The sequence below is a fragment of the Cyanistes caeruleus genome, chromosome Z, assembly GCF_971803275.1.
Source record: "Cyanistes caeruleus chromosome Z, bCyaCae1.hap1.1, whole genome shotgun sequence".
Taxonomy (NCBI): domain Eukaryota; kingdom Metazoa; phylum Chordata; class Aves; order Passeriformes; family Paridae; genus Cyanistes; species Cyanistes caeruleus.
Window position 1 is genome coordinate 73,958,189 of NC_141732.1, and position 25,282 is coordinate 73,983,470.

The following is a 25,282-nucleotide window of genomic DNA, read 5'->3' on the forward strand; positions in this document are numbered from 1 at the left end:
TTGTCTGCCTGTTCACTGGAGACCCAGCTGGTTTTTGCAGTGAGCAGAAAGCCAGAATGCAGCTCACCTGAATGCAGGTGGATTGCTGAACAGGTTGCCTAAATTTTGAGTCTGAATTTGGACACGAAACCATGACCTACTCTATCTAGTAAGATGGTGTCATGTTATGGCTTTTTCTCTGGTGAGATCATTACCAGTCTCCTGTCCCAGATGCCCATTTTCCTTAAATTCACAGAAAATATATTTGAGAGCTTGGTAGAGGAGTCACAGATTTTATTGGATGCGGGGAGGCAAAATGCTTGTAACAGTCTGAGAGTCCAACTCATTGAGACCACACAGCCCATTTCTTTAGGAGAACAAGAAACCTGCAGTGTGGAGCTACCTTTACATGCTGATGGGGAAAATGACCTTCCCTCCAGCAGTTATGTGGGGGGACAGAAAATTTGTCTAAGCCAATTGTAGGCTTAGTGGCTGCAGTGGGACAGACTCTGCTCACACAGCTCACTCCTTCCCCAGCAGGATGTGGTGGCAGGACCGTGGTTCCAGTCTAGCTCACCAGCTGCATCTTATGTGTTTCATTTTAGGGCTGACCATTCCTGGTGGTGGGTCCCAGTCACAGCTCCAATTCTGGGATGTCTTTTTGGTGTTTTCATCTACAAACTCTGCATTGACTTTCACAACCACCCTGGCCATGAAACTGAACACAAGAAAGAACAGGCAGACATGGAGACTTCAAGACTGTGACAGACATGTGCTGTGATGACACATGTGAAGGGCACAGCTGTTTGTCCACCTTTTAGGTGGACAGATGAGGGACTAGATTTCAGTAAACCTACTCTGCTTAAACAGACAAATTTGGTATCTAAGATATTGAGCAGACCTGTGTAGGGGTAGACCTGACTGTGACCTGAAGAAATGATTTAATCTCTCTGTGAAAAAATTTACAAAAAACACCAATCCCAAAACCCAAAAAACCCCAAAACAAAACTCAACCCCCAAACAATCATCATATTCTGAAGAAAAACAAAGCAGAGCTACAAGTCTCCAGATAAGTATCTATACATATAAATCAAAATACAGGCATCAACAGTGGCAGATACATGATTTAGTTAATTAACATAGAAATATTCATCTGGAATATTCCTTGGTAAGAGGCACCAGTGGCCTAGGCTTGCTTAATGTTCATATTTGTCACCCTAAGAAACACCTAGTTTGGAACAGCACAAAAGAGAGAACAAGGACAGTCTAAAATAGAAACATGAACCTGTTGAGTTGTTTGGTTTTTTTTATGCTTTTTTTTTTGCTTTTTTTTTTTTTTTTTTTTTTTTTTGTTTTTGTTTTTGTTTTTTGATCTGAACATTCAGGAAGCATTAAAAATTTACTAAACTAAACTACAGGGTCTCCTGAATCCTGCCACAGTTCTTCTGCAACATGCTGGCATCAAAGAATCATGAGTGTACTGACACTAGAGTTGAGCTGCACCAACTACCACCACAAGAGAAGTCAGAGAACTTTTGTGACAGTGTCTCCAAAAACCTGAACAAACTCCCCTCCCCCTTACTTTTTTTCTACTCTGAATGCATGAGAAATGTAAGAGGTTGCCCCTCTGCTGCAGGAATTCTGCTACCTCCAGGTGAATGAAGAAGTGAGCCTGCAACAGCCTTTTAAGTTTGAGGTGTCACTGGATTAAAAGCAGAACACTATCAGAAGCTGGCTGTTCCCATGAGGGTGACAAGAGTCTTACCTTTTCTAGCAAGTGCTTACACAAGTATGGTACATATGTCAAGCACACAATTGCAGTCCCTAGGCTGGGTGCCATGAATAAACAACACGGAGATCTCCAAGAGTAGGAAGAGACAGAACATCACTACTGCAAAGAATTCCAGAAAAGGGCTGGAAATGGCTGGTTTCAACAATCATTCTCATCCCAGTATTAAAAGTATAACTGAGGTATTGCTAGGGCATGGGGTGGGGTTGGGTGGGAAATACTGACGTGTGCTTTCTCATTAGAGCTCACTTTTTATCAGTAGAGGAGCTGCAACAAATCTTCACGTGTCTCAAGATGCACATGGGCTTGAGAGGGTGCATTAGAGGATTTCTTGTCATCTGGGGATGGCAGAGTGGCTGCCAGGCAATGCAGCAATGGCATTTGAAAGTGGGCCCTTGGCAGTGCTGGAAGCAGCAAAACACACCTGAGCAGGGGCTGATGGCTACAGAGATTTTGTACAGTGACTGCAGGACAGAAGTAGAACAGCTGCCACACAGTTCAGTCTTTTGGCCTATGCGAAATAAATGGGAAATTTCTGAGTAGCTCAAGAGGGATTAGCTAAAAGCACTGCAACCCATCCCTTCTCAGTGAGATATTCTCTAATGCATTAAAAAAATACCCCAAACAATCCGTCCTGAACGCTGCTCTCCCCATACATCCTTTGCATCCCATGTCCATGTGCTCCCCAAAGCATTTTCAAATACCCAATCAATTTGGAGGAAAATATTCAAATATTTATTAAAATACTATTAAGCACTTACAGGATGGCTTTGTCTTTCTGAAGGCCATACAAATACTCATGAAAGCCTCACAACATCCCTGTGAGGTAAGTTTGTCTTATGTAATTATTGGTGTTTTCAAAAATTAGAGATGATGCTGTTTAAATAATCAATACTTGAAGACAGTGATTCTGATATCCATATTCAGGCACAAAATGTGTTGTGTGCTACCATGATTCCAGCATATTTGGAAGACAGAATAGCATAGAAAAGTAATGGAAACAAACAGGAGTAACTGAAAACCAGCAGTGAATGGGTTAAAGTGCAGTTCTAACCTGAAAATTTACAGTAGAGAAAACAGCATCAGGGGCTTCTAAGGGTGTAGGATCTCAGTGGCCCCTGGTGAGATCCTCCCAACTGAAAAGTGTCTGTTTCAATGGCCAGCTTTGCAAATGAATGTGTGACAAACTGAGGGGTCCTCCTGGCTGATGGGAATAAACACCATTGACTCTCTGCTCAGCAGCTCCCACAAAAGGGAGGCAACAAAGGATCTTGCAGCTTCTGGCTTCAGGATTGTTTCAAATCATGTCACCATTTGAAAAGATACAGCACAAAGGCCAAAAAGTGGTCTGGGCTGCACAAGTGGCTCAGTTAATGCAGAGATATGGAAGTCGCAAGTCCCATTGTACCGTGAATCTCAGAGCAGAGGTTGGGTGAAGCACAGGGAAGTGAAGGGTTTGATTCTATCTGGAGTGAAGGATACTTCTGTGTTCAGTGGCTTCCAGCCTGCTCCCACAGCATGCAAGGTCAGGACAGTTTTTTTTCAAGGGACATGGCAGAAACATCTTCACACCCTCTACTTCAGCATGGGTCTGTTAAAGTTACAGTGAACTACATTTGCTTTAATTTCACTGCTACATTTCAACTTCCTTGTTGTACAGGAACAAAAACTTCCCTACAGAGCAGTGACATCAAAGGTTTCTTCATGCCTTCTGAAAAGTACATGCTTCAAGTAGCAGAAGGGAATGCAATTGGTGTATCAAGTTTGGTTTTTTTTCTAAGACCCTCCGGGAACTACATTCACATTGTGGTTATATTTCATGCAAGTGCTGCAATGTTTTCCATGGGCACATCTATTCATGCACAAGGAACTTGGTCTGGACCACTGAGACTCTGCAGCAGAAAACATCAAAGCTTATTGCAAATGTTGTCCAGGGTCAGATTTGATGGGCTCACTTCCTTGAAGAATTCCCAGCTAGCGTGGATGTCTTGGCAGAGGTCATGTTTGTGTGACTCTTTTGGGAGCCTGGTGGCTGTGAAGGTGGTTTCTTCTTGAGCACTGGAGTTTTGTTCTTGCTTTTAAATACTTTATTGGGGTCCAGCTTGTTCACAAAGGAATCAGCTTCTTCAGACAGGAGTGCTGTGTTGATGGTTATGGGTTTATACATGTTAAACCATTGCTGAAAGGCAGGATGGTGGGTAAAGAACAGGTTAAATTCAAACTGCAGTTAGATAATTCCACCTTGCTCCCCATCTTCCCCAACACATGATCTTAATCCTATGCCACTTATCAGTTAGCAGTTTACATGACTTGGAAGAGTGCTTGTGATAAGGATACACAAGGCACAGGTACAGCCCTAGTCCTGGAATTGCATTCCAGATAGGGAAGAGGAGAACCAGACACAACCCTAACACCACCTTTCCTGCAGTGTAACTCCTAAGAAAAGCAAATCCTGATTTACAGGAGGAAAAGCAAAAGGAAAGGATGAAACTAAACAACATTTATTTAGATTCAGATAAGCAGAAACTATTAAAAATCCTTTGGAATTTAAATGTGCTTATAAACTAAAAACCAACTAGCTGAATTTCTCAAAATGTAACCTTCCTCCCTCTCTTCATACATAAAATAATGAATTTTTTTAACTCCTTACACAAAGAATTTTGTGTTTGTTTGTCTTATTGTTTCTGATTTTCTATCTAGAAGTAACTACAATGATTTGGTTTTTTGGTTGCAGCAAATACCACGCTTCGCCCTACAGTTCTCAACTCTTTATTTATTTTATTTGTATCATTTTTTCATTAAAAAATTCAGGAAATAAAACTGTAGTAGTTATGGTATTGCAAATCACAATGAAACCATCAGCAAAGTGTTGAACAAGATAAACAGAAGATGAATACCAAAATATAGATAATCATCTGTTAATGTACTGCTTAAGAAACATCTTTAATATACCCCCTTGAAAACCTTTAAAAATTATAAAGGTTAACGAACTAGGAGGATTTTAACCATCAGGGGCTGCAAATGATTAGGGAATATATAAATGATTCCTCTTAAGGTTTGTAAATATACTGAGCATAATAAAATATTTATAGCAAGGAACTTACAGGAAGGCAGAGCATGGTGCCACGTACACAGCCTTGACTGATAAAGTCCAGTGCAGTGTAACAGGGAAGGCATCAGGCATGAGAAGAACCAAATTCTACAGTCACTGTTTGATGGGAAGTCAGGAGTGATTTTAGTAATTGTGATTGCACACAGGACAAGGGAATCTCATGCTCATAAGGCAACTGTCATGTCTAGGTGAAGTGCGGGACACTCAAGTCCCAATAGGCCTTGCCAAGGTGCACTGACAATGTGCTGGCTTATGAGCTGTATTCAGTAGGACCATCTGCTTCATTCCCTGACCTCTCACAGGATGGAGGCAGAGATAGGGCTGAAGGCCCAGTCAAATACAGAAGAACTGCAGAAGCCTCTAACAGCAGGATGTTGGCATGACAGAATAGTAATTTTAATAATAATAAGTGATTGGAATGCTCACAAGGCTTTATGTAGAGGTCTTCTGTAGCTACCTCTAGGACTTTAAATTGCCCTTTTTGGGGCATAATTTTTATCAAGGCCCAACTGCTGAGAGAAAAGCAGGGTTAACACAGTATTAGTGAATTCAAATTACTGTGAAACAAATGACTGTTAACAAGTTACAGAGAAAAACTTGTGGTCCCTTCTGTGGCTCACCAGGGGGACCCCCTTGAACCCACAGACAGCTTGCCAAAAGGTGGGAAGATGTTTTTCCAGTCTATACTTATGCAAAATACTGACAGATTGGGTGCTGCTGTCCTACCTTGGCCTGGGGGCTGACCCCATAGCTGGTGAAGGCATACTGCCACTGTGGGAGACCCAGGTGGGTGATGAGCAGGCGGTAGTAGGCTGTGAAGGTCTTGGTGAGGAAATGCCAATACAGAGCTCTGTCCAGGAACCAGATCTCTGTGTCTGGGGAGACCACTGGAATAAAACAAGCACAAATTACACTGTTGCTTTGCAGTATTAATATTAACCCCTGGCCATTGTCAGGTGGGAGACATAACACACTCATCAGAAGGACTGTTTTGTGTACATCCAGACTTTTTCCAGCCCAGGTGCAGAATCCAGAACTTGTCTTTGTTAAACTTCATATGGTTGGTGGTTGCACATCTCCCTAATTAGTTGAGGTCTCTTTGCAGGGCTTTCCAGGGAGCCATCAGCTTCTCCCAGTTCAGTATAATGAACAAACTCAGAACCTTCCAGTCCTGTGTTCAAGCTGTTTGAAGAGCACTGGGCCCAAGGTGGAGCCCTGCAGAACCCCACAAGTGTCAGCCTGATGACTATTTACTATTTAGCCCTATTTACTATAACCTTTTGTGTCCTACCCATACCACTGCATGGAGTATTTGACTAGCTGTGTGCTGGACAATGAATGCAAGGCTGTTCCTTCACAACCTGGGAGTGACACGCTACATGGAACATTCTTGGACATCAGCAACTTTGTGGTATATGTTCAAAGTACAATTATGGCAAACATTTATCTGCCCCACAAAGTAAAAAGCAACTAACTCAATTGTTAGTCATCTGGTTTACTGAACAGAGTCCAGAGTCTGGAAGTCATGGGAGTGTGTGCTGCCAACAAAAACACATTTTGCAAAATCTTACTACAGTGATCAAATATTTCTCTGACATCCTTTGTAGCATAAAAATAAGCTATTTTCTTGGGAGACTGAGATGCTGAACACTGTCATTTAAACAGGCTGCCCCTGTGTTGACATGGACACCTGTAATCAGTGCTCCCTTCCCTTGCCCAGGTAATCCACTGCAAGTGCTGAAATCACTAACACTGGGAGGCAAGAGGACAAGAACTGTAGTTACACCCAATGAAAGGCACAAGAGATCAACCCAACATTTTTCTTAAGAACCTGTATAATGGAATTGCACAACCCTACACAGTAAACACACATCTAGTGACCTGTGCACTGTGTCAGATGACAGCTGTTTTACAAGTGCCTTAGGTGTTTCAGTACTCTCTTACTGGTAACAGTTATCTCTGTATCTGTCAGAACAAACAGCTCAGCTTCCATTTCTCACCCTCACAGCCACATTTTGCCTAGTTAGCACCTGGAGGCTCAGCATCCATGCACAAGGTGGAAGATCCAGTCTAATTCTCTCTCAGCTTTTTTACCATCTGCACTTTGTTTCTAAGCAGAGTTATACCCTTTCTCATCAAAATATAACGGGTTTGTTCCAAGACATGCAAGTAGCTGTATTAGTGGAGCTCTGTATTATTTCAACACAACTGTTTGTAGGTCACATGTGAATACTTCCCTGTTTCTATGCATGCAGAAATCAGAAGTTGTAACTCAGACTCCAACATGAAAAGGAGTGAAAAACGTTAGATCTATTTAAGATTTAACTCCTGACTTCAGTGGAGACAAGAAATCCCAGTAAAAGTTTCACCTACAAATTGCAAAGAAGATCAAAAATACAAGACAACTCTCTACATGGGGCCTCCAGATACAATCCGTAACAGGAGGTAACAAACTTCGTTTTTCAGTCTTACCTGGTTCAGCATGCTTATAAACAAGACACACTTTCCCATTCCCATTGCATGGGTCTAATTCAAAGATAAGACTACGAGAATCGAAGTGTGGCTTCTCGGGTTTGTCTCCATTACCTGAAACCAAGGAAAAAAAATTATGAAACATGTTTGGAAAACTGACTGCGACCCAGTTGCAAAGAGTCAATCTGTTTTATACATTAATGAATCAGCTGATGAAGAACTGAATCAAAATATTACATTTATACTTCTTGGAAATTATTAAGTTGCCTATGTTTAAAATAAAACTAAGCAAAAAAAAAAAATAGTGAGGAAAATTTTCATCTCTATTAGGAAAACAAACCACAGAGTCAAAATCAGACGGCTGAAAATAGATGAGCTGACTTCTAGTTCCCCCCTGCCATTAAGCAATACAAGGTTTACATATGTCACTCCTGAGGTTTGGCTAATCTTTTCTTAAAGTTCTCCAGTCTTAGAGAAGACAGTCTCTAGGCACTCAACCCAAATCCATCACTTATCACTTAGAAGTTTTCCTCATGGATCCTGAATCTTTCTGCTACCATTGAATCCCATTATTTCTGTTGTATATATGATTCCTTTTTTTTGTCCTGATTTACTTTTTTCTAAGGAGGACAGGGAGAACAATTTATTCTTTTTCTCCTGGGACAAGACTTTAATGAAATTGCAGAGATACATATTTCTCCATACATTCCAGTGTGACACCAGCATCCTTCTCAACAACTACATCTGACTCTTATTCAACTTGTGACCCTCAACCATTACTGAGCATTTCTACAACACAGTTTTGGGACTGTGTAGCTGCAAGTTCCTGCAGAATGCAATTTTGAAAACTAAACCTGATGGGGAAGAAGTGGGATGTACAAAAGCTGTACTCTTTAGAAGAATTTTCCATGGAAGTCAGAATGAGAACTTCTGTGGGGATGTAATTTTTTCACAGTGTACCTTATAAATGCACCAATGAAGGTTTAAGCCAATAAATAGAAGCAAAATTTGGTGCATTTCATTACAATGGCTAGATGATCAGGACTGCACCCAAACTGGAATGTCCAAAAATACTTTCAGCCACATTTAGAAGCTAGAAGAGCTTATAGAGATGCAGAGACAAGACTGAAATCAGATAGCATTCTTTTAAGACATTGGTGTGACACCTGGCTGTGTTCTTATCCTCTTGATTTTTCCAACTTGACTGTGAGAGCTCTGACAAAATGAGTGGGCTTTCTTTTTTATGGATGCTAAATCTGAACCACAGTGCCTGTACAAATTACAGGCCGCATAGCTCCTCAGGCTGCCTGAGAAAGTAGCCTGGGAAAAATATGAGAAGGAATTAAAACAATTCTCAGGGACACTAAACAGCCTTGCAGGTGCTGTTTGTCTGTCCTCTTGTTTTCCCTTGCAGGAGAAAGTCAGGGGGGTAGTGTGCCCCCCTGACCAATGATGGTAATGTAGCACTTTGTTAACCAATAAGAGTTTCTTTTCTGTACTTTCCACGTATCTGTCTATAAGACAGGCCTGAAGCAATAAACTAGAGGAATTCTCCTGTTGAGACTCCCTTGAGAGTCCAGTGTCGTTCTTTATCGCCGTTCCCAATCAGAATGACATTTTTTCTTTTTTATTCTCTCCAAATAGCAGCATTGCCAGCATTTTTGGGCAGCATGGAACATGTACTTCAGGGTAACCTCATAGTTACATGTGTGTATCAGTTACTTTTCCAATACCAGCTGTCTTTTCACTACCAAAACAAAACCTGTTGCCTTTTGTTCATGTAACACCACAAGCACACAAAAAACTTTGGAAGTGCAAACAGGGAAAAGGCAAAACAAGCTGTTCAAAAAGGATGCAAATAACACTAAACCCTATGACATTTACTGCATACAGATCTACCTGCCAAGGCTGCAGGGAAACTAGTAAGATACATAATAGATCCAGCCCAGGATCACAGGATCACAGAATCACAGATCAACAGAATAACAGAATGGTTTGGGTTCGAAGTGGACCTTGAAGATTATCTTGTTCCAACTGCCCTGACATGGACAGGGACATCCTTGTTGCATTACGTGGTTGCTAGACCAAGTAATCCCCATCTACCTTGAGTAACCTTTTATGTTACTGTAGAATGGAAGGGACATTAAATATCATCTTGTTCCAATTCCCTTGCCATTGGGGATAACAGAGGTGCGAAGAGAATTTGGTTTTCTCAGCCTGGAAAAGAGAAAGCTTCAGGGTGACCTAATTGTGGTCTTCCAGTACCTGGAATGGAGCCTGCAAGAAAGATGAAGAGGGACTTTTTACAAGGATATGTAGTGACAGGGCAAGGGGGAGTGGCTTCACACACAGAAGGCAGATATTAGGAAAAAATTCTTTACTGTGAGGGTGATGATGCACTAGTACAGGCTGCCCAGAGAAACTGTGGATGCCCCAACCCTGGAAGTGTTTAAGGCTATGCTGGATAGAGCTCTGAGCAACCTGGTCTGGTGGAAAGTGATTTGGTCCACTTATCTTGTGCTATATCCTAACATTAAGAGAACAAAAGGGATGAGACATAGCAGGTTTTCTAGCCTGGTAACAGTGCCTTACCTTCCTCGTCTGTGTCATCTTCCAGGTCAGCAAGAGTTGGAGCACTAGGCAGAGTGTACATAGAGGAACCCCCAAGCCGACACAGCTTCGAGACACTGTTAATCACCATGGAGCCCAGGGGCATTGGAGTATCTGCAACAAGACCCATCATTAATCACATCCAGTATCTGCAGTAAGACTGATCATTAATCATATCCAATGTCAGGAAAGCATGGGAGGTTATTTCTTTTTCTCCAGACATCAGCCTCTGTGGGGTGAAGAGATGGTTATACCCAGCAGACCTAGACATTAAATAAGACTTTACAGGAGCAAAAATGAGGCTTTTTTCAAACAGACTCCCACTTACATGTGATGCAATACTGTCTCAGAGCTGTAAATGTATGAGAATACACTGCTGGCAAGGACTGTGCTGCAGCTGTTAGCTCAGTCCTGTGAAAAATTAAAAATCCTGGCTACAGGATTTCAGCTACAGCCTCTTCCTCAAAGCTCTTTTCCCTGCTGCTCCTATTCCTATCAGAAACCACCCCACACACACAGCTTACTGGGAAGCTTGTCCTCTTCCACTCATGTACCTGTTTAGGGTACATCCTCTTGGTTCTCACTTCCACAGAGGATTTTTCAGTGCATCAACATGTGGGCGCTCCTGAAAGAATCCTACAGGACTTGTCACTTGTCCATGTTTCTGAGGACTCGGACTGTTAGCAGACATCAAGGGAGCAAGCACCCTGTTCAGCTACATCCCACTGTGATGGGTCTCAGAAGGCACTGCTGAATGTTTGCTCAAACAAGAGAGTTGTACCAGCAGCCTTGGTCTCCCTGTACTAGTAAGCCCTGAAAAGAAGACTCCTCAGAGGTCATAACACATCAAGTCCCATTTGAAATATGATAGGAGTCACTGCAGGCGCTAAAGCACTGATGTAAACTGCCTCTGAAATGTCATTCCACTTCCCGAGGAAGGCCCTGCATTTCATACCCATCTCCAGAAGTAAGCAGTGTCCACAGCCCAGTTTAAGATTGGGCAGTGAGAGCCAGGATAACAGCTCCAGATTGAACAAACTACTTGATTTTTACTGAAAAAGGATGGAAAATGAAGCTTGGGATGTAGCTGATGGAAAGCAGAATCAGGCTCCAATATGTACATGCACATTTTAAGGAGAAAGAAACATTATCAGAGGGTGATTTTTCCTACAGATTTATGATGGGATAATGAGCTACAGCTATTTCTCTCTCCATGAAGTACAGAGGGAGTTAAGGTGTAAGGTTTAAATGACACACCTAAATCTGAGTGTCAACAGATGGCCAGTGTATTACAGAACACTATTTATGTCACGAATAGTTTCTTGCCAGTGTTCAGCATATGCACGTCTTCTGTGGGAGGCCCATACATGCAAGCAGTAGATTCTGCCCTGAGAGATGTACACTGATTGTGCAGAAAGTAAGCTTGAAATTAAAGAGGTTCTGCAAAGGGAGCACTGGCTGCAATGAATTGAGCTTGTCAGTGGAGGGTAACACAGGGACTCACCATCAGTCTTCACACTCCAAGTCATCTGGAAGCCATCGGTCATCAGATAGAAGTTCTTTAAATCCTCAGGTAATACACAGGAGTTTTTCTGCAAATTATAATCAAAGTGTAATGGGAAAATCCAGAATATGCCTCAAACCCCAAGAACAACTGAAAACTGGTACAGAAATATTTACCACCAAGTTTTTTGCTTAATTCAAAGGTGACTGATATCAGTTCAAACATCTCATTCTAAAGCCTTGAGAGAAAACTGCATGTTTCTTGGGACTCTGATAGTCTTAACAAAGGTAGCTTGGGGAAATTTCACAATGAGCATTTAGTCACCACAAAATTATTACAGCATTGTTCCCAAACTGAGACATCATATTACCTTTTGAGATTAACAGCCACTCCAAATTCACATAAATCAGAACAATCAGCTTTTTCATATATATGGCTTAAAAGAGTGAGTTTTGCTTTAAGTGGAATCAGACTAAACTTACCTGTTCCACTAAAGCATGTACAATATTAGCACAATGACTCTCTTCTTCTGAGGAATTTCAGATCCAAGTAGGTGAAAGAAGCACAGACTTAAAATAGACCACACATACTCTAGCAGATTTAACGTTTCACTTAACGAAAAGTATGTCTGCAAATGTGTGCAAAGCCAGGCTCACAAACCTGCTGGTCTGGCTTCATCCCTCCAAACTTCAGTGCATGGCTTGGGCTCCTAAGACTGCTTCCTTCTGAGCTGCCAGTGAAAGAAGCAACCCAAATGAGCTTGAGTTTCTAGGAACCAGAACACTTCTCCTATACCTGTCTTGGTTGTGGAAAGAGTCTTTCTTATCTTAGACTCTTCAGTAAAATACAAATGCAAATACAATGAAGGACGGATAAGGGCTTAATCTTCAGAGCAAAAAGAAACCAAATGAGCTGTAAGCATTTGTAGACCCTGCTGCTGGGGAAAGGACTGGCTGCAGAGCAGTGACCCTCTGCTCTTGCTGAAGTGTCAAGTACATAAAATTAAAAAGGATGGAAGCCAGACATTTTAATAACACAAGCAACAAGCATGACTAAAGGAGTTACCTGTTGGTCTGTTTGTAACTGTTTTAGGGAAAAAACCAGATTGACTCCAATGAGTTGAAATTTAAAATAGTCACACTCAGGACTTCAAAAGAATCAGACCTCAAAACTCAGGAGAGTGTCCCATGGTGGAGGTTCCACAGTCTGTGCATACTGACTTATTCAAGGGCTGCACCACTCTCCCTGTGGAAAAGTTTCATTAAATAAAGACAGAATATTCTAGTAAGCAGTAGCTAAGGAAAAGGAAGATGCACATACAGTTCAAGTATCTCTGCTTCACTTGGGGCATGAATTTTTAACATCTCAAGAGAAGAAAGATGTATCTGTCCAGCAAGAGCAACCTGCCAGCTGTGCATCCAGCTGCAATGCTGGCCTCTAGTCATCAGCTGCTGGCTGAGGAAGGGAAGGTGCTGGTCTCATCCTGTCCACATGTCCTCCCTTCCCTAGAATGAGAACAGCCCTTCTGACTGTTAAAGTCTTATCCATAGACACTTTCTTTGGGTTGCTACAGTCTCTGTCCCCCAAAATGGGGTTTACACACTATGTAGGACCCCCTATTCTGCCCACAACTTTGTGCTTGTTAACTTTCTTTTAAAGCACATCCATTAATACTGATTGACTGCTACTGAGGAGTCCCAGACACTAATGGCGTTGCAGCTTGCAATAGGGCAGGTCACTTACTTCCTCACAAGCAGCCTGGTCACTAGCTCAGAGCTTTCCTAATCCAAATAGAGAAAATCTTCAGGGTCCACAGGTCTTAAAGCAGATAACCTGACACTGCAGAGGCTGTTTTAAGAAGAATTTACCATCCTACGACAAGAGTCTGCTGATGGCTGAGGACCTGGTGGTAAGTTTAAAGTGATTAGTAAACCACATGGACATATCTGAAGTTCTTCAAATGCCTTTAACAAACACACCTTCTTCTGTGGTTCTGCTCAGTCCTAAATATTTATAATTTCATGCTGTACTTTCATCACTTGCAGTTTCAAGCTGTACCTGTAAGCACAGTGACTATGGCTAAAACTATGAAGAAAGAAAGTATGACAGACATGCTACAAAGCCTCAGGATAGTACAAAAGTTTACATAACACTTTGAATACATTTCAAATCCCCCAATTATAACTAATTCATTGCAGCAGTAAAAACACGTATGTGAATGAGTATCCTGGCTTCAATGGGTGTTATTCTCCAAGCAGGAGAACCAGATCCACTGGGATGACAAACCCTAAGATTTTAAAACTTATATTTTAAATCCTGCTACAACTCAGGCACAGACCAATTTCACTAATAGCTAAGACAAGAGAAAAATCACATCTGAATAGGTTTTCTGCTCTGAATCCTCCTTTTGAAAAAGATCAACAGGTGCATGTTTTTCCAGATGGCTGCTCTCTGAATTTATTTCAGGATTCTCTAAACCCTCTGCATGAGTTTCCAAATGAAGGTGCAAAATATATGGGTAGAAAATGCAGTATCAGAGCAGGTCTGGGGTCTATAGGAAAAGGCCTGTAAATAGAAAGTGTCATTAACATCCATTTCTCTCATCTGATGAAAAGGATTTATTATATGTCATATTGTGCTTCGACACATGACCATATGATATTAGAACAGTAATCTCCTGACAGCAGTAAGGGAAACAAGCCACTATATATTAAAAATGGCTTATCAAACTCAGTATTCCTCCTGCTCAAGTGGTAGTTCTCAGGGTTGTGTTCTCCAGCCCCGTAAAATACATTGTTCCTAAATAACACGTCAGAATTGGCTTAACCACAGCCCTGGCAAGCAGCTTTTTTCATTCCAGTTATCTGGTTACACTCATCAGCTCATAAAACAAAATATCCCAAGTGCTTAATATGGTGTGTAAGGTCTATTCCTTTTGTTTGTTTTCTGTAGTATCTCCAAATAGTCTCCTAAGAAAGCACAGCCCATTGAGTACACAGAAAAATATTAGAATCTGATTTTTGCTGTCAGGACCTGATTACAACTGCATCCAAAACTAAGAGCCCTGACATGTGGTAATTCACTTGAAACACTGTTGAAACAATGCTTCTCAAACAAATATACTAAAGAAACAGCATTCAAAACATACAGCTCTAGAGACCTCTAAAAACATTAATGAGTTTTATCCAGCTTATGGGGAGAGAAAGAAGGCATTAATGAAACTTCTCAGGGCTTCCAAGTATCAGACCACATCAGCAGCCACCTTTCTCTCTCCCTCATGTCCTGCAGTTTCATGGCTGGTTTTTCCTTGCTTCCAGTGAATGCTGATGTTAATTTATGTAACATATTGAGATGCTCTTGTTGCACCTTTAATAAATCTAACCTGTGGGGCTCCCAGGAGATCACCTTGATTTTCTGGGGTTGGAGTAGACTTGATTCCCTGTTGCAGAGAACAGAGTTTTGAAGTTCTCTTGCGGATATTGTTGTGCAGCTAGTTTTTCAATATGCTGTAAAGCTTAACAAGAGGGAGAACACCATGTAAGAAGCACTACCTCCCCAAATTCCTCCAGTCTGTTCCCCATTATGCAGCCTGAAGAAACTTAGCTTTCCTCATGATGCTGGCCCTTATGGATCCACTTCCCCATCTCTCTCACAGTCACAGCCACAAGGCAAGCTCAAGGTGAGTAGATCCTGTGCTCATGGGGATCAGGGAGAGCAGGCTTGGCTAATGCTAAGGGAGGACAAGAAGGATGCCAAAAAAGACTGTTGAAGATGTACACCCTGCATGCATATTTGGAGTAAAAAAGAGATGTAGCAGAAGCGAGCAGGATGACATTCTAGACATGTGCTGGAAACTATGCAGTAGAGGAAGCAACTCAGGAGGTTCCTGGATCATGTGTAAGGTTTCAAATGAGGAACCAGGAAACTACAAGCCTGTCAGCCTGACTTCAGTGCTGGGGAAGGTCATGAAGATCTTCTTGAATGTCCATCACATGGCACGTTCAGGTGATCCAGGGGATCAGGCCCAGCCAGTTGGGTTTGTGAAAGGCTTAACTGCCTGACCCAATCTTCTTCTGTAACACAGTGACCCTCTTGGTGGATGAGGGAAAGTCTGGGGATGTGTCTGCCCAGATTTCAGTAAAGCCTTTGACACCATTTCCACAACATCTTCCTGGAGGAATTGGCTGCTGATGTCCCTACCCTGAGTGCTGGTGCATGGAATTACACCCAGCTGGGGCTGGTCACTAGTAGTGTGCCCCAGGGCTCTCTGCTGGGGCACTGTTACTTTTATTGATGATCTGAATGAGGGAATCAAGAGCTCCTTTAGTCAGTTTGAGAACACCAAGTTGGGTGGAGTGTGGATCTTCTGGAGGTCAGGAAGGCTCTGCAGAGGGATCTGCACAGGCTGGATCCATGGGCTGAGGCCAATTGTGTGAGGTTCAACAAGGCCAAGCGCTGGGTCCTGCCCTTGGGTCACAACAACCCCCTGCAGCTCCAGGCTGGGACAGAGTGGCTGGAAACCTGCTCAGTGGCAAAGGACCTGGAGGTGCTGCTTTTTGGTGGCTGGACATGAGCTGGAGTGTGCCCAGGTGGCCAAGAAGGCAAATAACACCGGGCTTGTGTCAGCAGTAGTGTGGCCAGCAGGACCAGGGCAGTGCTCATCTCCCTGTGCTGGGGGCACTGGTGAGGCCACACTTTGAATCTTGTGTTCAGCTTTGTTTCCTCAGCAAGAAGGACCCTGAGGGGGCTAGATTGTCCAGAGAAGGGCAACAAAGCTGGGGAAGGGTCTGAAGCACAAGTCTGGGAGGAGTGGTTGATGTACCTGGGGTTGTTCAGACTAGAAAAGAGGAGGCTGAGGGAGACCTTCTCATTCTCTACCACCTGAAAGGTATTGAAAGTCCCTGAAAGCCAGGTGTGGGTCAGGCTTTTCTCCCAAGTACCAAGTGAGAAAGACAAGAGAAAATGGTCTAGGATACCTCAGTGTCCCTCCAACAAAATGCAGTTTTCTGTTTTTTGAAAACCAAAACAATGAAGCGGGTGACTCACTTCTCTTCTAGTTGTGGCAAAAAAGAAAATGTGATTCAGACACTGCACCAGAGTGCCTCCTAGCAGTATTTTAGTGTAACATCTGTTTCTAAAAATTGCAAGTGGAGGGGCGTAGGGCCATTGCCAGCCTAATTTTAGAAGTGGAAAAGGGTTCTTAGGATGATATACAGTTATTAGCATTGGTTTTCTGGTGACAAGGTAACTCTCTCTCTACTCCCTCTTGTACATCTCATCTCTCTTTCTGGGGGAAAAGGTGACATCTTAGTAGGTTTAAGTATGAGGAAACATTGAAAAATTATCTAGATTTATTAAAATATATTGAACTGCTTACAATTTTAGTGGAAGCGATGCTTTACCCACGTAAATACACTTGGCAACCATATATTTGAACATTTTTGTGAGTGTGCTGATTTCCAATAAATTCTTCAGGAGTGATTTCAAGTTTGACTTCCTGACATGTAACACTTAGCAGCTTTTTCTGTCTTGGGAAAAATCTCTTCTTCTCTCCTACAGCCTTACTGCACTAACTCCTGTCATGAATCTCAGCTTCTCCTGCAAAGCTTCATGGCAGCTAAAGAACATTGAACAAGCTTAAGATTTGAAAGATTTTTTTAATCTCAACAAGGTAAGATTTTAAAACACTGCAGTATCCAGTTACATAGTAGCACAAACATGGCACAACACAATTTAGGAAACATGGCTGATGGAAACAAAAATGCATATACCAGGTATGAATAAAATAATACGTTTATTAATAATTTTTGAAAGGTTGATTTTCTTTTAAGAGCTTCTGAACACTTGGATTTTTTTCTCAGTAAAAAATTTTTTCTTTGCAGAACTCAAGTAGGACTGGAAAAATTAAGTCCATTAAACAATTAATCTAAAGAATAAAGCTTTTATTTAGTGAGGCTGAATAGAAGAAGAAGTTGTTGGGAGAAAAATAACGTAGTTTTGGGAAAAGTTTCAGCAGTTTTTCCTACATCACAGAATAAGTCCTGCAAATAGTTTCATAACCAAAGATGCAGAGGGAAGTTAAAAATATACTCTGACAAAATCTTGTTAAAAATCTCAGCCACGGATAAATGATTACGTGCATAAGTACTGCCACCTCGTGGCCAAAAATCCGATAAAAAACCAAACGTATTCAAATTCAAGAAAGGTAAGTTCCAGGAAAAATGATGTACAAGTTCAAGTTCATCCTGGAACAGCTTTGTGAATTGTTGAGTGCATTGCACTTAATCATCACGGCAGGACATTCTGTCCTCCAACCGTATAGACTGGGTTAGGTTTACACTTCATCCCCAGAGCACAAGGAAAAAGAAAAAAGAAAAAAAAAGAGAAAAGAAAAAATCCAGTTATTTTTCAATTTGAGAAATTTAAGTAATTTAATTTAATCAATGCAACTGAAACAAAAACCAAAAAATCAGACAGCCAAATCCTTCACTATTAGAAGCCCAACTCAACTGTACTCATTTAATTTTCAACATTTACTTCCACAATTGACTTAGTACATCGCTGGGTTGGGGGGGAGGGTTGGAACTGAAATTTTGTTTTGGCGTCTCTTTGGCTATGACATTTGTTTGGCTTTACAAGAATAGCTCCGTTTTGAAGTAAACTCATTGTAGTTTAGAGAACAGTACCTGAAAATGAGAGGAATGAACACCGTGTCCAGGAGAAGCAGTCCTCTCCATTCAACAGAAGAATGAGCAAATATCACTCTGTGTTCCCAGGCCTGAGCTGGCTTGCAGTCATGGTGCCTCAAACTTTCCAGCTCACTTAACCCAACACCTGAACAACAGCTACAGGAAACCAGGAATCAGTTTACACTAACCTGAAAAACTGGATATTTCTCCCTGACCACAATTGCTGACTTCTGGACAAGTTTCAGAAAGTAACACAGAGGTTTCTCCACATACATTCCAACTTGGAATATATATCTATAAATATATGTGTTCTTGATAATGTCACTAATTGGAATAGGGCATTACCAAAACTGATGTAAGACTTTCCCCTCACTGTTTAGGAAAGACAGTAAATGGCAAGGTGTCAAAGAGTATTGTATTTTATGCAGTGGTAACGAGAGCAGTCTCTGGGAGCAGCTGCTTTAGGCCACAGCCAGGGTTAGAGCAGAGGGAGAATGATTCACTCAACCCCATCCCCTGCCATGTCTCTTTCCAAAGGCCAGAGAGCTTCTACTGTCCCATCCCTACACAAGCAATACCTACCAAGCAGTTATTCCAGCATGGCCATGGGATTAATGAAGAAATGTTTATTTCAAAGAGGGAGTGAAAATGCAACCTTTGCCCACGAGAGGCACACAACAGTTTTTAGGAGCTCTCTAATCACACAGAATGATGTCTAAGGTCAGATAATGCAGAGTGAAGGTAGCACATGTCCTTCATAGTCTTCTAGAGCAGGCAATGGGACATGCCCTGGACAAAAGATTGGGTTGGGTAGCCAAAGAGGAGGCGAAAGAAAGGGTTATGAGAAATTGAAGCAAATGGCTGAGACTAAAAAGAGAAACAGATAACTGGAACAAACTGGGTAGGTCAATATTTGCCAGCTTGAGGTCTTTACCTTTAATGGCCATGGATCACATAGCACTGCTTCATTTTGTTTGAGAGGGAGCTGGAAAATGTTTTCAGACCTGAGTCAGAAAAATGTTTGCTCCCCACTGAGTCACCACTGTAGCTGCCTGCTACAGTTATGTGGTTTCTTTTTAGAGCTGTCATGCTGAATGTACCCACACTGATGATGTTTCTCTAACAAATCAGATGCACGTGACAGCCTAAAAGAGTACCTGATTAAGAAAAACCCAACAACACCTGTTTAGGCTGCACAGTACATCAAACATGGTAACAAGCTATCTCATAAACGCAAGGTTGACATTCTCCATGGGCTGCTCCACATTCAAACTGATCTCACTGCAGTTTTATCAGGAAAATACTCACTTGCTCCCAAGAGACGATTGTGTGGCGTTCAGCAGGCTCCTTTTCCACAAAAGTCACTTCAGCAACTCCTGGGGAAGTCTCTGAAATGAAAAGAGGAGCATTTTTGCAGCTGGTATGGGTGACGCCAACACTGTGAGACAGACAATTCTGCAAATTACTCTGAGTGACAGCCAGGGAAAAGGCATTAATGATTGCAAGCATTGTGCTGGTGACTGAGCAGTCACTTTCTTTTGTCTATAACTGTACCCTGCATGTCTTGGCATGAGGATGTCTACTGCTGCACAAAATGTCATCTTTTGATTTTTTTTATACATATATATGCACATATTATGATATATCTACATATACACTGATTTAGGTGTGGCATTTCTGCCCAGGGTGGGAGAGTTGGAACAAGATGATCTTTAAGGTATCTTCCAGCTCAAACCATTCTGTGATCCTATGACATAAGCACATATAATTTGTCTTCAAGGTATGATATTTTACAGAGGTTTCATGGAAAAATGGGAAAAAAAAAATCAGTGATGGATTTTGAGGCAAACTCATTCTTACAGTGGGATGAATCTTTATTTGTAAGCATGGCCTGTGGTTTCTGTTGGGTGGGATATCCTCAGCTGGGGACAAGAGGTAGTACACTGCTGCTGTGAACTGCTAACAACCCTATTTCACAAGGACAAGAACACTTCAGCTCTGGATTCAGTGAATGGATCTGCCATTCACAGACACAGAACCTGATCCTGCTGAAGGGATCTGCACGAGCAAACATCAGTTCTCTGGGACCTCAGTTGGACACATGAAAATTTGTTACAAGAACTGAACTCATAAGAAATTTTATAGATTTATCAATCTATAAAAATCTTCTGAATATTTTGTGGCAAAGAATGCTATATAAATAGAAGTGCTAATCCACATGGTGCTTTCAGGTGTGTGATGGCAGAACAGACTCCCTTACACGTACTATTTTATAATGTTTTACTTCATCCACAGCCTACTGAAATAATTCCCACTGAGATAATTCTCTTTGGACCAATTCCAGAAAGACTACTAAATTTTTGTGGGAACTGCAAGCCCAGCAGACAGGGCCATGGGATACAAGTGATAACTATGCAGGGCTTTCAAGACTGGCTCTGCTGTCAAAGTATTGGCCCCTAAAGCAGTCACACACATTACAATTGCTTTCTGGTAAAATATACACAGTGCACCAGACAGGAAAAGCAGGCACTAAAGAGCTTTGGTTTGTTTTTTTTCTGCAATGCTAGGATTTTAATTCTATCAGTAGCATTGTCCTTGTTTATCCTGCTGGTGGAGGAGTGGCACTCAGTTTCAGGAAGCCTAAACTTCACTTCAGTTGGAAATATTGATTGCTACATTGTCAGATAATTGAAAAGATAAAACATGGCATCAGAAGAGCAAACTCCAAGTTAAAGACATAAAAAAAAAATGATGGTCACACAGTTAAATTTGTCTGGCCAAGGGGGACCCCCAACATACAGAAAGCTCTGATGTTTCAGTAAGTTTCACTTCTGGTAGGTGGGTCCAAGGCCAGCCGATCTGTCTCTTGCTCAAATAAAAGCTGTCTGAACAAGAGAGTGGAATCAATTACCTAACTGTTCTTTTCCATCTAAGCTATGCAAACCTTATGACAAGTTGAGGAGATTATAATAACAGAGTAATTGTTATTTCTGTGATCAAAGAAAACAGCAGGGATGTTTAATTCATCATGCACAACATCTTGGCTGGGATGACAGAAGATTAAATACCATATCAGTCAAAGAAGATGTCTAAGAACGAGAAAATGCAACTTCTAAAGAGGTCTGAACCAAATCCAAGATCAAAAGAAAAAGAAATTCCATCTTAAAAGCCCAAATATTGTATTAAAAATATACTGTGGGTAAACTGAAGACCATGTTTAATAGATGTGTGTAGGTATGGATGAGAGCTCCATTGAACATCTAGCGTTAACTTTGACATGAGCTGCTTTTCCTTCCAGATGGAAGAAATGAAGAAGCCACTTTAGTGGCACCTAGATACATCTTAAAAACTTAACTTCTTCAGGTGACTCCACCCTAACAATTAATCTGAATCAAGATCATAATAGTTTCTGCCCTATTTTTTAGGACATTTCATCTGGAAGCTTCCAAAAATTATTTTCAGTATTAACCAGAAACAGTCAATGTAATGGTGTGACACAAAGCTGAAGCAGGAAATCACAGGATTTTCAGTCTTTACAGTACTGCTAATACTGCCTGTAAATTGGCTAAATTCTCAGTGTCATTTTAAAATGTTTGACTAGTTATTTTCTTATCTATTAGAGACTGCTAACAGTGAAGCATGGTTCCATCCTGGGCAATCCAGAAGAGATAACACCTTCCATTCTGACTTAATCATGAATAATAAATATTTATGGAATTTTCTATTACTTACAGAACTTCAGCAAAATTAACCATACTGGCAATGGGAAAGATCTTTTCCTTTTTTACCTCAAGGTATAGCCTTCAAAATGCTTGTGAGAAATATCCCTTCTTGTTGGAACTTCCACAGAGACTAAAGTTAAAAAAAAAAACAACCCAAACTAACAAAACAATGCCTGATTGTCCTTTACATTAGGCAGGAAATATCAAGTGACTTCATGAGACTTTCCAAAAGATTTAAAGGAAGATAGTTTCTAGTAGTACTAATTACTGAGCAAAGAGTCATTCTGAATGAGATACCCTTTGTTATTTGAAAGAAACAAGCACTGAACAGACTGGTAATGCTTCCCAATTAACTAAGTAATTCTAATTAATTTGGTGGCAAAGTGCCACGAAATGCCTTGGACTACTTAATTGGAAAAAATGTGCCAAATTCCCGAAAGATGTGTAGAGACAGAGAAAAGAAGTAGAGTAAAATATCACTGTGATGGATGTTGCTGTATTGTACAAGTTGTGAGAGACACAGAGGGAAAACCAAGAAAACATAAACCAGGAAACACCTTCCAAGTGAAAGGGGTGTTACAGGACTTTCAGAGCCATACCTGCATTGCTGTTTTGTGCTGGTGTAGACAATACACCTGCCTGAAACAGTTTATATGGCAACGTGACATTTGGACACAGTTCACATCTCACAGCTCTCACACACCTGAGGGTGGTGAAAATGTGAGCAGGGCAAGTAATTTTTTAAAAAAGCTAGTTCAAAGAAGTACTATGATGATCATCATCAGTTTCCCTCACAGAGTAATGTTATCCTGACCTCACAATTAACAAAACAAACAAACAGAAAAAAAAAATCCCCCCCCAGAAGTCCAATAGTAAGTCAGTATGACAACACTGATCAGAGATTGAGGGTGAAATCCTGTCTTCACTGAAGCTCAGAGGAAGAATTTAATCCTGATCTTTTAATCTCATCTGTCTGAGCAACTATCCAAACCCATGTGCAACTACAGATACACTGAGGTTACCAGGTGGAACTCATTGTCCTGCAAGGCAGTGTTGGGGTGAGACACTTAGAGCTCACTTTTGGCTCTAAAATTCCCAGGAAGAAATTCCAAGACTGCAACTTCTACTCTTGTTGTACACATGGTTTGGGATAGGTGTATAGCTTTCCAAGTAAGACAGTCCTGTGCTCTGTGCTGCTGAGGTATGAAAGGTATAGTGCTGAAATCCTTTGCACACACAAGTAGTTGCACAAAGCCTTGTGATTCCACTGATATGAATAAAGTTTTGTTTGAGAATGCCTCCTTTGGATGCCTTGCAGTCCTGCTGAACTTCAGAGGGAGCTGAGGGGATGCAAGAAGGCTCAAGATCTGAGCAAAACCTGGAAATGGCAAGCAGGGCATTTTGTGGAACAACTCTTACAGTGTGGGAATGAGCTGCAGGGCAGCTATTTGCAGGGATCTGATCCCGAGCAGATTCACAAATTGGCCTTTTACCAGAGCATTGCACCATGCTGAACTCCCCTTCACGGGGCACACTCCCTGCTGACCACACACTATCACAGAGGATCAAATTTAGGCACGATTTACACAGGAAGGTTGTGGAGACCTCATAGGAACATTACAATATCTGGATAGGGCCTACAGGGCAGCTGGAGAGAGACTATTCATTATGAACTGTAGTGATAGGACAAGGAGTAATGGATACAAATTGAAAGAAAGGCAGCTGGAGAGAGACTATTCATTATGAACTGTAGTGATAGGACAAGGAGTAATGGATACAAATTGAAAGAAAGGAAAATTGGGTTGGTTATTAGGAAGAAAATCTTTACTTTGAGGGTAAAGAGAGACTGGCTGGTTTGCCCAGAGAATCTTGGGATGTCCATCCCTGGCAGTGTTCAAGGCCAGGCTGGATAATGCCTTGGGCAACCTGGTCTAGTGGAAGCTGTCCCTGCCCATGGAATCAGGGTTGCGACTGGATGATCTCTGCAGTCTCTTCCCACTTTTTAACATTCAGTGATTCCATGATTTTTCATAAAACACCACCTTCTACTTCTCTGATGTTTATGTAACCCTTAAACTCGAGAGATTCGAGATTCCTGCCGTTTCTTTTAGAAACAAGGACGTGTCTGCGTGTGTGCATAGGCTGCTCAGCTGAGCGATTCACAGGAGGGGCCTTGACAACCGGGTGCTCCCCCACCCCCACCCCGGCCTGCCCCCGCCCCATGGGGCTGTAGCTCAACGCCACTCACCCAATATCCTTGTGACGCCCAGGGTGAGCTTGTCCAGGTATGGCTTGATGCCGGTGGGGAGTTTTTCCTCCATCCTCTGTGAGACACTCCTGCTTCTGCCCAGCCCGACAGAGAACAATGCCTTTCTGTCCTTCCTACTGCCCCGTAGCCGTAGGGCACGCTGGGAATAATAGTTCTTCTGGGCGGTGCCTCTTTCGGCCCATGGCGGCGGCCAGCGCTCAGAGGACTACGATTCCCGGCATGCCCCGTACCCCTCCGCGTGCCTCTGGCGCAGACAGCCAATGGGCTGCGAGAGCCGTGTGGGGCGGTGGGGGTATGCAGGGAGTGGCGGCTCTTTCAAGATGGCGGCGGCGGCCGCCGGTGTGGCTGGAGGTGCTCGCTGGGGCCGGGGCTGTATCCTTGCCTGGGGTTCTGTGTGAGGGGACGACGGCGGGAGGGGCTGCCAGGGGCGTTCGGGGTGGCCTGTCGGGGGGTTTGGCGTGGAGCTGATGCGGCGCCGTGGGTCGGGTGGGGTTATGTGGCTGTGGCAGAGGCTATGGGGGGGCTCCGCTGGCGAGTGTTGGGGGAGGCTTGGCCTGGGGAGAGGGATTGCGTATGTGCCTGTTTGTAGGGGGTACGTGAGATTTCAAAGCAAAAGTGACCTGGGAGAGAAGGGAGGGTCGCAAGTCCTCTTCAGTATAACCCAGCTGTGAAATCCGGGGGCAAGTAACTGTATTGGAAATGGGGAAAATGCGTTCTGCTTATGGGAACTTGTAAGGGAATCAATAGAGAGAATGAGGTTGTACAGCCTGGAGAAAAGGAGGCTCAAGAGTGACCCCATCACACTCTACAGCTGCCTGACAGGAGGTTGGTTGTAGCTGCGTGGCGGTCGGGCTCTTCTCCGAGGTGACAAGTGACAGGACAAGAGGACACAGTCTTAAGTTGCTCCAGGAGAGGTTTAGGTTGGACATTAGAACGCATTTGTTCACACAAAAGGTGATTGGGCATTAGAATGGGCTGCCCAGGGAGGTAGTGGAGTCACCATCTCTGGAGGTGTTCAAGGAAGGATTGGACCCGGCACTCAGTGTTTGACATGGTGGTGTCCAGTCATAGGTTGGACTTGATGATCTCTGAGGTCTTTTCCAGCCTTATTGATTCTGTGATTCTTTGAAACTAAG

General features: G+C 42.4%; 3 protein-coding genes across 18 annotated transcripts in view; 2 read left to right on the forward strand and 1 right to left on the reverse strand.

Moving 5' to 3' along the window:
- Window positions 1-4,588, forward strand: part of LOC111941058 (aquaporin-7-like) — a 22,590-nt gene extending 18,002 nt beyond the window's left edge. For both annotated transcript variants that reach the window (XM_023944034.2, XM_086869915.1), the window contains one exon: window positions 585-4,588. In XM_023944034.2, the coding sequence (XP_023799802.1) occupies window positions 585-744 (160 nt within the window). In that variant the 3' untranslated portion in view covers window positions 745-4,588. The remainder of the gene's footprint in view (window positions 1-584) is intronic.
- On the reverse strand, window positions 2,481-24,431 carry TPGS2 (tubulin polyglutamylase complex subunit 2). Of its 7 annotated transcripts, XM_086869917.1 has the most exons (11): window positions 24,126-24,252; window positions 19,464-19,543; window positions 18,153-18,311; window positions 13,210-13,369; window positions 12,631-12,711; window positions 12,127-12,196; window positions 11,467-11,554; window positions 9,945-10,076; window positions 7,353-7,466; window positions 5,607-5,767; window positions 2,481-3,947 (listed from the first exon to the last, which is right to left on the reverse strand). In XM_086869917.1, the coding sequence occupies exons 6-11, from the start codon at window positions 12,142-12,144 to the stop codon at window positions 3,720-3,722; spliced, it is 741 nt and encodes a 246-aa protein (XP_086726043.1). In that variant the 5' UTR covers window positions 12,145-12,196; window positions 12,631-12,711; window positions 13,210-13,369; window positions 18,153-18,311; window positions 19,464-19,543; window positions 24,126-24,252; the 3' UTR covers window positions 2,481-3,719. The 7 variants fall into 7 exon arrangements, with proteins under 7 accessions (XP_086726043.1, XP_086726042.1, XP_023799806.1 ...); XM_086869916.1 differs by having other exon boundaries at window positions 12,127-12,711; window positions 24,126-24,264; XM_023944038.2 differs by lacking the exons at window positions 13,210-13,369; window positions 18,153-18,311.
- The window catches only part of KIAA1328 (KIAA1328 ortholog), a 172,675-nt gene continuing 171,772 nt past the window's right edge, over window positions 24,380-25,282 (forward strand). For 2 of the 9 annotated variants that reach the window (XM_086869906.1, XM_086869908.1), the window contains exon 1: window positions 24,432-24,518. Coding sequence is in view for 2 of the 9 variants with exons in the window: in XM_023944086.2 (XP_023799854.2) it covers window positions 24,407-24,518 (112 nt within the window). In the remaining 7 variants the exon portion in view is untranslated. Of the gene's footprint in view, window positions 24,519-25,282 lie in introns of all 9 variants that reach the window. The other 7 variants (XM_023944086.2, XM_086869909.1, XM_086869907.1 and 4 more) reach the window with 7 other exon arrangements.

Coding starts and splice junctions, on each gene's coding strand:
- TPGS2 (XM_023944036.2), bottom strand. CDS start 24,198: ATGGAGGAAAAACTCCCCACCGGCATCAAGCCATACCTGGACAAGCTC. Junction 5,768..7,352: donor TTATAAGCATGCTGAACCAG/GTAAGACTGAAA, acceptor GTTTTATTCCAG/TGGTCTCCCCAGACACAGAG. Junction 3,948..5,606: donor GGGTCAGCCCCCAGGCCAAG/GTAGGACAGCAG, acceptor CCTGCCTTTCAG/CAATGGTTTAACATGTATAA.